Source organism: Hakea prostrata, chromosome 6 (assembly GCF_041222555.1).
Source record: "Hakea prostrata isolate BN-2017 chromosome 6, UWA_Hpros_2, whole genome shotgun sequence".
NCBI lineage: Eukaryota > Viridiplantae > Streptophyta > Magnoliopsida > Proteales > Proteaceae > Hakea > Hakea prostrata.
The window spans coordinates 198748-209205 of NC_142605.1; the positions used below are offsets into that span (position 1 = coordinate 198748).

The 10458-nt window shown below is 39.2% G+C and overlaps 1 protein-coding gene across 1 annotated transcript; it reads left to right on the forward strand.

Moving 5' to 3' along the window:
* Positions 1-8819: 8819 nt before the first annotated feature.
* On the forward strand, positions 8820-10114 carry LOC149012064 (uncharacterized). Its single transcript, XM_089158978.1, has one exon. The coding sequence runs from the start codon at positions 8820-8822 to the stop codon at positions 10068-10070; it is 1251 nt and encodes a 416-aa protein (XP_089015104.1). The 3' UTR covers positions 10071-10114.
* The last annotated feature ends 344 nt before the right edge of the window (positions 10115-10458 follow it).

Genomic DNA, 10458 nt, shown 5'->3' on the forward strand with positions numbered 1-10458 from the left:
CTTGGTGGATTTAGGGCGGGATGTGACATTAGGCCTTGAGACACTTGGTGAACTCGACAAATCCTGGTATACTTTTTTATTTTATTTTATGGAAACTTGATGTAAAGAAAGTAAGATTAAGAGGTTATGTCGTACTTTAAGATTTTCATCTTATATGTGTGTCAACCCAGTAGGGAAGGGTGGAGGTCTTGCTGTGTTGTGAAATGAAGGATGGAACCATAAAGTGATTAGTGCAGATCTAAGAATCATTGATACGGAAGTCTCTGGGCCAAATACTCCAGTTTTTCATCTTACATGGGTGTATGGTGATTTGGATAAAGCTTTGAGGCAAGCTGCCTGGAACTAGTTACAAGATCTTAACTATTCTTATAAAGGAGATAAGTGGTTAGTGATGGGAGATTTTAATTCTTATCTCTCTTGGCATGAGAAGAAGGGTGGTAGACTAGTGGGGGGAAATGCGAACAAAGGATTTAAGGAGATGGTTAGCAATTGTCAATTGTAGAATGTACATACTATTGGGCCTACTTATACTTGGACTAATAGAAGAAGGGGCATGGCTAATATTAAAGTAAAACTTGATAGAGTTGTATCTAATCCAAAAGGGATACTGCAATTTCCTGAAGTAGTTACTAGGACCAAAAGCTCTATCAGATCAGATCATTTGCCAATTATAGTAAGTATTGATGGTGATATAAGGGAAGGAGTTCGACCTTTTCGTTTTGAAGCTTGTTGGTTGACGTATGAGGGTTGTAAAAAGGTGGCTGAAAAGGCTTGGCAACAGAAGGATAGTGGTACTACTACTGAAAGACCCCAATATAAAATTGCCAGATGTACTTAGTATTATAGGAGATGGAACAAAGACCAGTTCGATCATATTCAGACGAAGATAAGTGAACTTGAAAGGGAGTTACAGATTCTTCAAGACTGACCACCAATTGAGGCAAACCAGGAGCTGGAAGATAAGCTACAAAAAGAGTTGCAGGTGAAACTAGAATGAGAATAAATTTTATGGAGACAGAAATCCAGGAAGTTGTGGCTTCAAAGTGGTAAGAATATGAAATTTTTCCATACTTCGACTGTTCAGAGGATAATTCAGAATAAGATTCTGTGTTTGAAGTCACCCAATAACCAATGGACTACAAATGAAATGGCGGTGTATGGAGAAGTTTCTCAATTTTATGGGGAATTATATTCAGCAGGACAGGTGGAAGATGCATCCCTTCAATTGGTGTTACAAGCAATTACCCCTGCTGTTAATTCGCATATGAATGAGAAATTATTGGAGATCCCTCGAGAAAATGAAGTTAAAGCTGCTCTGTTTGGAATGGCCACTTTGAAATCTTTGGGACCAGCTGGGTATCCACCAATGTTTTTTCAACAAAATTGGGAGATGACAAAGGTCACGTTATGTGCTTTTGTACAAGAGATATTCTACAAAGGTACTATGCCTCATTCGATCAATAAAACCTTTGTTTGCCTCATACCAAAGATAGATAGGCTGGAGAAAATTGAACAATATCGGCCTATCAACCTCTGTAATGTGGTTGTAAAGGTGGTACAAAGATCCTTGCTACCTGTCTTAAGATTTTATTGGATATTTTAATATCCCCTGGGCAGTCCGCCTTTGTGCCTTCACGTCATATATTGGATAATATTATGGTAGCCCATGAGTTCTTTCATTATTTGAAACAGAGGAAAAAGGTAAGCACAAGATCATGGCTATGAAGTTGGATATTAGGAAAGCTTATGACAGTCTTGATTGGTATTATATCAAGCATATCTTATTGAGAATGGGCTTTGATAAGAAATGGGTGCAACTCATTATGGTTTGTGTATCTTTGATTTCCTATGAAGTACTTGTGAATGGAGCTCCAAGAGGAATTGTTGTACTGTCATGGGGTATACAACAGGGCAACCCTCTCTCCCCTGGTTTATTTGTTATGTGCTCCCAAGGACTAAGTGCAACGCTTCATAAAGCTCAAGAGGATTGTGTTATTCAGGGGGTGAAAATTGGAGGGAAGTCTCAGCCTATATCCCATCTATTTTTTGTAGATGATAGTTTGATCCTCAATGAGGTAAAGTTGCAAGAAATCCATAATTTGGAGCAATGTATTAACACTTTTTATCAAGCAAGTGGATTGAGTATAAATAACTCAAAGTCCAGTCTTATATTTAGTCAAATACGACAGAGAAGTTTAAGAGATGGTTTAGTAGGATTTTAAAAATCCCTCATGGTGGCATACCAAAGAAGTATTTAGGCTTACCTCCTCACTTCAGCTCGGGCAATAAAGAATGTTTTATAGAGATCATGGAGAAGGTTAAGAAGAAGTTTCAAGGGTGGTCTTCTCATTTACTGTCAAAGGCTGGTAAGGAAGTAATGATTAAATCGGTTGCTTTAACTCTTAATTCCTTTGCAGCATCCCACTTTCTTTCTTTTTTTTTTCGATCAAATAAAAGCATCCCACTTTTTACAACTGAAGGCACATCATAAGGAGCTAAGATCTGCTACTACAAAGTTCTATTGGGATGCTAATGACCAAAAGAAACATTTGTAGTGGATCTCATGGAAACGAATGTGTAACTCAAAGGATAGAGGTGGACTGGGCGTTTGCGATCAGGAATTGCCAAAAAAAAGCCTTGCTAGGTACTCTTGCTTGGAGATAATGGAAAGAGGAAGATTCCTTTTAGGCTACCATTTTTAAACAAATCTATTTTCCAAGTACCAATTTTCTATAGGCTGCAATTGGCTCCTCCCTTAGTTGGGGGTGGAAAAGCATCTTGGAGGGCAGATCTGCATTGGTGAAGGGACTATTATGGATTGTTGGAATAGGGGTTAATATTAAAATTCAAGAAGATGGTTGGATTCCTACAAATCCAAACTTTAAACTGCTTCATTGTAATTCTGACCCATCTGCTCCTAAATCAGGAGTCCGGATCTGCGACCCGTCGGGGGAGCACAAAGTGCTCCCCCGACGGCTTGCCACCACAAAAAACAGGGGGGGCCAGGGTGGTGATGGGAGGTTTTTTTTTTTTTGTTTTACATTTTCAGTGGTGGGGCCCACCTTTTTTGTGGTGGAAAATCCGTCGGGGGTGATGATCCGGATTCCTAAGTCAGTATGTGAACTAATTAATGTATAATATTAAATCCTTAACCGATTAAGAAAAGAGAGGGAGGGAGGAGGTGATACCTTTACCCCCACCTCCTAATTACGTGGTGACTTCTGAAATGAAGTATGCATGGCAGCATGAGGTGTTAAGGTAAGAGGAGAGAGAAAACACTGATGTTAGGAAATAATGGACAGAAATGAATTAAAAGAAGAAGTGGAGAGGAGTTACGGAGGAGAGAGAGAGAATAGCATAGGAGAAAGAAGAATTGGAGAAGAGAAATTGAAAAGGAAGCCATTAAAGAAGATTAAGAAGAGAAGAGAAGAGAGAGAACGAGTGGAGATAGGAGTGGAGAGAGAAGCAGATAGAAACAGAAGAAGAGGAACCCATTAAAGAGCAGAAGAGAGAGAAGAGAAAGAGAACGTGGAGAACAGCATTAAACAGAGAGAGAAGATAGGTGAGAGAAAAGAAAGCAAAGGAGAAATATTGCTGAGGTACAGAAGAACAGAGAGTGAGAAGATAGGTGAGAGAAAAATAAAGAAAGTGGAGAGAAGCCATTAAAGGCCTAGAGGAGAGAGAAAGAGTGGGGAGGAGAAGAGAGAAAAGGAAGACAAGAGAGCAGAGAGAGGAAGACCGTGGGGAGCGGAGAGGAGAGAGAAAGGAAGAGAAAGAAAGAAGGAGAGAGAAAATAATATAAAAAGGGGAAAATTCCTTGTTGGCTCCCATATATTCGAAAGAGTTGTTAATTGTTCGGGATGCAGGAGGAAGAGCGAATTTTAACGGAACCTGGGTCAAGACCCACACACATGGAACAGAGACAGGTAAGTTATATTGACCAACCTATGTATGTTAACTAGGTGATTCCATTTAGTAGACATGTAATATTCACATGATGACATGAAATCTATTTTATTTATTCATTGATTTAAATTATGGAAAGTGCATGATATATGTCTTTGTGTATTGGACAAAAATGCATGGGATTGGATGACAGCTTAATGACTTGAATTGAACTGCTTGAATTAGAATGCTGATAATATTCTTGAATTGTTAATCATGAATTTGAAATGATGCTCATGCTTATTAAATGTAGAATTATCATGCTCTCATATTTAAATGATTGAATTGCATGAACTGTGTTCAGATGAGACTGAATGATGATTGAAATGAAAAGATACATTGAGATAGACAGAGCATGGTAACGCAATGATGAATTGAATATGAAAAGAGTAAAAGAAAAAGAAATGAAAATGTAATGGCTTCTGTAAGTCCTGGTGCTTAATGTACCCAATGGGAGGGCATGAAGCAAGACTGAAAAGTGAAAATAATGAGTATGTGCCGATGGCAAATCACGAGGTGTACAAGGCCTTGTGCCTAGAAGCCACTTCGGTGGTGAAGAGACGAAGCCATTTCGGTGGTGAAGGGACAGAAGCCACTTCGGTGGTGAAGGGACAGAAGCCATTTCAGTGGTGAAGAGAAAGGTATATCCTCTGGATTTGCCTAGGCTCAAAACTATAATGTCAGATAACAGAAATGAAAATAAAAGAAAAGGAAAAAGGAAAAAGGAAAAAGAAAGGAAAAGGAAAAAGAAAACGAAAGGAAAAATCGGAATGTATGATGTTATATGATTTTGATGTGAATATTGATGCATGATGAACTGCCTAACTTAATTACATGGTTGTCTATATTGCTTATTGGGCCGCAAAGCTCATTATTGTAAATGTTGACAGATACTCAGATTCATGATAAAAGCAAGGGTGTTGCTACCTGTCAATGCTTTTAAAGTTAAAGATGTAAACTCATATTCCTTTCGTTACGTTTGATGTTTGTATAACTGGACTGTGAATATATATATTCTTTTGCAAATGTATGTTCTTGACTAGACATTGTTGAAAGGTCAAATGTAAACATGACAGGACTTTAGATTGTGTACATATGTTTATGAGTCAAACATGTTATTTGTTTATTCTTGAGAATGTTTAGTTTAGCATTTTGTCTTAGTAGTTATAAACAGGTTGATAAAGGAAGGAACTGCCACGTGCCCTAGTTAAATGTCCATAATGTGGGCCCCACCAAGCGTGTGAAAACTGGGGTCGTGACATAATGAGCATCCCAAATCTTGGAAATTGGATATTTTGCAAGAATTTTTTTCATCCAGAGGATACAAGGGAGATAACAAAAATCAAGTTGGGGGTGCAAACACATGAAGATCTACAAGTTTGGGGCTACACAAAGAGTGGTATTTACTCGGGCAAATTTGGTTACCATATGCTCTGTAATGAGCGTGATGTTCAGATTAATGTCCCTGTGCAACAGCAATTATCTCAAAATGCTTGGCATAAGATCTGGAGATGTCCTACCATGCCTAAAATTAAGGAATTCCTTTGGAGATGTGTGCTGGGGGGTTTACTAATAGTGGAGGCTTTAAAAAAGAGAGGAATAACCATTGAGACTACTTGTTGGAGGTGTGGAATGGGAGTGGAAATTGTGGAGCATGTTCTCATGGAATGTCCTTTTGCGAGGGCTACTTGGTTTGTTGCTAACTTATCCTGTCTTGTCCCTGCTGTAGGTAACGAATTGGACCAGTTTATTGGTGTTTGGTCCTTAGTACTTTATGCCTCTAAGGAATGGAGGATGGAAATTGCTGGTAAATGTGTTGTTATATGTTGGATTTTATGGAAAGCCCGTAATGAGTTCTTATTTAATGTTGGTTTATGGGATCTAGTGGCAACTTGGCTTCAAGCAGATAAGGCCTCTAGAGAATTCTGTTTGTCTACTAGAAAGACTAGCGAGCATAGTTGTATACAATCAGTGCATAAACAAAAAGGGGAATGGCAGCCTCCCATTGGGTCTATTTTAAAGGTGAATACTGATGCATCTCTTAAAAGTAATAGAGGAGGATTGGGATTTTTAGTAAGAGATGCGAATGGAAGGATTAAAGCTGTTGTCTCTTTTCCTAGGGATTTCTCATCAATAGCTCAAGGGGAGATGCTAGCAATCCCCTGAGGGGTTATTACATTGTCTTCAAGAGCATTGGAAGGAGTTATGCTTTGAGATAGACTATAAAGAGGTGGTTGACATATTATGTCATAGTATCCCCACCTTGATTGAGAAGTTTTCTATTACCCAGGATGTAGAGATTTTGAGACAGGATCTCAAAGTGACATTTGGTTTTAGTTCTAGGGATAGTAACAGCCTTGTTGATTCCGTAGTTAGGAAAGCTCTTAACTGTACACTGTACACGTAGGGTAGAGGGAATTCCTCTTATCGGTTGTCTGAGACTTGTTCAGCTACCTTGAATACTTCCTGTTTCAATGAATATCTTTTCTTTACCAAAAAAAAAAAAAAAAAAATAAAAAAATGAAAAGCCATGAACACAGAACAATTCGAACTCCAAAATATTGACCGGAATATCAGCAGCCAAACAAGTTCAGGTTCCCAACGGAGTAATACTAGGAGGAGGAGAATCTGATTCATTGTATAATTAACATTTCGTCCAAGTAAGACGTTGAAAGAATATATACTGGGGGAGGAACAGAAAAAGCAAGCAACACAAGCTGCACAATTTAAATGTCTCCTCCATTACTCCCATCTTTTTTTTTTTTTTTGGGTAGAAATGGGCCTATATATTAACGCGTGACTCACGCAAGACATTAAGATTACAAAGATCAAGAAGCTAAGGATCCAAAATAGGTCAAAGAGTCCGACACGCAACGGACACAGCCTTACAAGCGAGAGAGTCAGCTACTACATTACACTCCCTTAGAACATGAAGAAATGATACATTTTGAAGCTGAGAAGCAAGAATCACCAGGATTTTTGTTCGCGGCTGCGCGGGTATCCATCCGCGCAGCCGTTAGAATGTGCCATGTGGAATAGAAAAATTGAACGGTTTAGATTCTTTCACTAATTTTTTATATTTAAAATGTTTTATAAATTACAATTATTCGTCCCTTATACTTTCTAAATTTACAAAATCAATCCTGCTCATCTCGGTGTGAACAAAATCCTAAACCGGATTTACAAACTCCTCTTCACCAGAAATCACCGATGGGCAACATAAGAGATAAACCGGATTTACAAACTCCTCTTCACCGGAAATCACCGATGGGCAACATGAGAGAGATTTTCGTGAACTCAGGAGGAGAAAAGACTCTCACCTTGCATATCCCATGAAGCTTAACCGTGAACTCCAACCAACAGATAAGAGTAATCAAGCTCTTTCTCTAATTACCCATTCCATTACCTGTCACAATGTAGCAGATATTCAACTTAGTAATGTATCTCTAAAAGCACTCAACCAAGATTGAAGAGGTTCATTAGGTGGCGTAGTGGTTCTTTTGAGCATTTAAGCAAACATATGGTGTGCATGGAAGATATCGCCTCTATGAACGGGAAATCCGTTGCTCATCCAGAGGCAGACAAAACGGGTTGTCCTCTGGCAAGCTTCTCAATCTTGTAAGACAAGCAGTTCCTAGTTTCCTCTTCCTCCCGAAGCTCTTGAGTTTGGTGTCCCACAGAAGAAACATCTGGATTTTGGGTGCTGAAGCCGAAAGAAGAAGAAGAGATAATTTGGTAGAATGGTGGGAAAATGAGTCTTCTACATATAACGGTTCTCCGTTGCTGATTTCTGTTGCTATTTTTAGGAGTTGATCGAGTGTAAAAGTAGTTAGCTATTTTGTAGGAGGTTGAGTCCCGTTTGAGAAGTTGTTTTGTTTTTAATTTTTATAGGACTGTTAGTTATGGTTTTCTGGTTTTGAAGTCTACATAGAGTCTCTTTAAAAAATGCATTAAAGCTGGTCTTTGGTAATCGATTAAGTGAAGAAGTATTCTGGAGTTTTTCCTATCACTCTGTTCTTGCTCGTCTTCTTTCCTTTTATTCCAACAGTTATGCCTTCCCTTTACACCACAAACCCACTACATTCATTCTACTAAATTGATCTGTTGCTAGAAAATCTCTCTCATGTTGTAACTTTGAAAAAAAGTCACCAGAGGAGCCCATCGGTGATTTTTCGGTGAAGGCAAAGTAAACACTGGAGAGATTCGAGGAGTTTGTAGTTTACAATTTGATTCTCATGGAGATGAACAGGGATTGATTTTGTAAATTTAAAAAGTATAAGGGACGAATAATTGTAATTTATAAAATATTTTAAATATAAAAATTTAGTGAAAGAATCTAAACCGTTCATTTTTTCTATTCCACATGGCACATTCTGACGGCTGCGCGGATGGATACCCACGTAGCCGCGAACAAAAATCCAGAATCACCACATCCCAGACTAGGTTTTGAATGTGCATACTCCCACCTTTTATCTGTACATATCTCTGATTTTTTCAGCCTCCTCAGTCGTCACCATGGGCTGATCAAGCTTTTGCTGCAAATTTCAATAATACCTTTTATCTGTATCATGAACATCAAGTGATATAGGACTAGAAGTCATAAGTCTGACAGCTTTTTCAAGATTTTGGTGATCTCACGTTGGAATTCGCAAACGACTACAACAAAACCAAGGGCAATTATATAATAATAAAGAAAGGAATAAGACGAAGAAACAGACTACAACAAAAGCAATGATAACACGTTGGAAATCATAACCGGCTTGGAAGAGGGAGTGTATCTTGGATACGTTGCTTACATTAATTGCGATTCGGGAACACTCCAGCATGCGCCCGCAGCAGTTCGTATCCATTCTCTTTTTCTGTTCAAAACTCCAATGGTAGGTAGCTCGAAAGGCGACTCGTTCAATTCAAAGACACACCCTATCGCTTGCTTGGTAGGTTGCTTTCTCACTCAGCTTGGAAGAGTAGCTGGGAGAGAAATGGGCCAAATGGCTCCAAAACGCTCATCTACCATTGAAGACCCCCCAGCGTTTTCTACATGTGAGGAGCAGCAGGAAGTGGACGGTGACGAAGAAGAAGAAGAAGTGGACGGTGACAAAGACGACGATGAAGAAGAAGAAGAAGAAGAAGAAGAAGAAGACGAAGACAATGAAGATGAAGAAGCAGAAGACAATAAAAGTTCTTCCGGCCAGAAGCCCGTTCAAACGCCTAAAAGCACATCTTCGGACGGTGAAGAGTCTGGTACAGATCAACCAGTATCTCATTCTAAAACTTCCAAGTCTACTAGTCTCCCAGTTAAGCGACCTATCAAACCAGACAATCAAGATGACAAGAAGAATTCCAAGAAAAGGAAGAACAAGTCCGTGGATGAAGAGGATGACGTTGAGATCCCTGAGGATGACGTTGGGATCCCTGAGGCTGAGGATGATACTGTGAAGAACAAGAAGAAGAAAAAGAAACCTCCTGGTGACGACGACAATAAGAAAAAACAGCAGCTTCTTTTTCAGAGGGTTTGGACCGAAGATGATGAGCTTGCTGTGTTGCAGGGCATGCTCGATTACTACTCCAACAAAGGAAAGGTCTTGGACCCAGCTGCAGTTGCGGATATGAATGCCTTTCATGATTTCATTAAGAAATTCCTCCATTTCGACGTCTCCCGGAATCAATTGTATGACAAAATCAGAAGGTTAAAGAAGAAATACACGAATAATACCGCCAGGGCTAGGGAAGGCAAGGACCCCTATTTCTCAAAACCTCATGAACATAAATCTTTCCAGTTGTCCAAGAAAATATGGGGTTCCCACGCTGCTAATCATGCTGTCAATGATAATGGTGACGTTTCAAAGGGTGCAGTGAAGGAAGAAGAGCAAAACGATTGGTCATCTACGTATCCACATCTGGCCGAGTCATATAATGCTTCTTCTATTACGAGCATGCCAAGAGTGGAGGACAGTTTTGTGAAACAAGGTTTCCGTCTGGTGAGCATTTCACAGTTGAACCAACTGGAACAGCAATGGCGTGAGCTCCGAAATGAAGAAATTGGTCTTTTCTTCAAGCGCATGGAGCTAATGCGGAAGCAGACCAAGCTATTCCAAGAAGCATACATACAATCCAGAAAAATATAGTAAGGGATATGGACAGGTGATGTTTTGTTTTGCTTTGTTTTTTGGGGCTTTATAGGTAAATGAAGCTAGGAAGAAGTTGTTCTTCCTTTTTGTATGGAATTATTGATGATCAGAGATGTTTCATCATCTTATATGAGGGTTTGGTTTGTATTGTTCAGTTATACTAGACTTAGTGTCACTAGTTGTTGTTAAGTAGACGACAAGTGATTCCATTTTCCCTTATTGTAATTGAGCTTCTCTTGGTGTTTCTGCTTTTTACCCAACGAATGGAAATCCCCACAATCAGTCTTTTAGGTATCACTAGGAAAAGGACCTTTTCAGACCTTCTTGTTTAGGGGGTGCTGGGCTTGGGGAAGCTAGGGTTCATAATCTTGCTTTACTTTATAAA

Coding starts and splice junctions, on each gene's coding strand:
- LOC149012064 (XM_089158978.1), top strand. CDS start 8,820: ATGGTAGGTAGCTCGAAAGGCGACTCGTTCAATTCAAAGACACACCCT.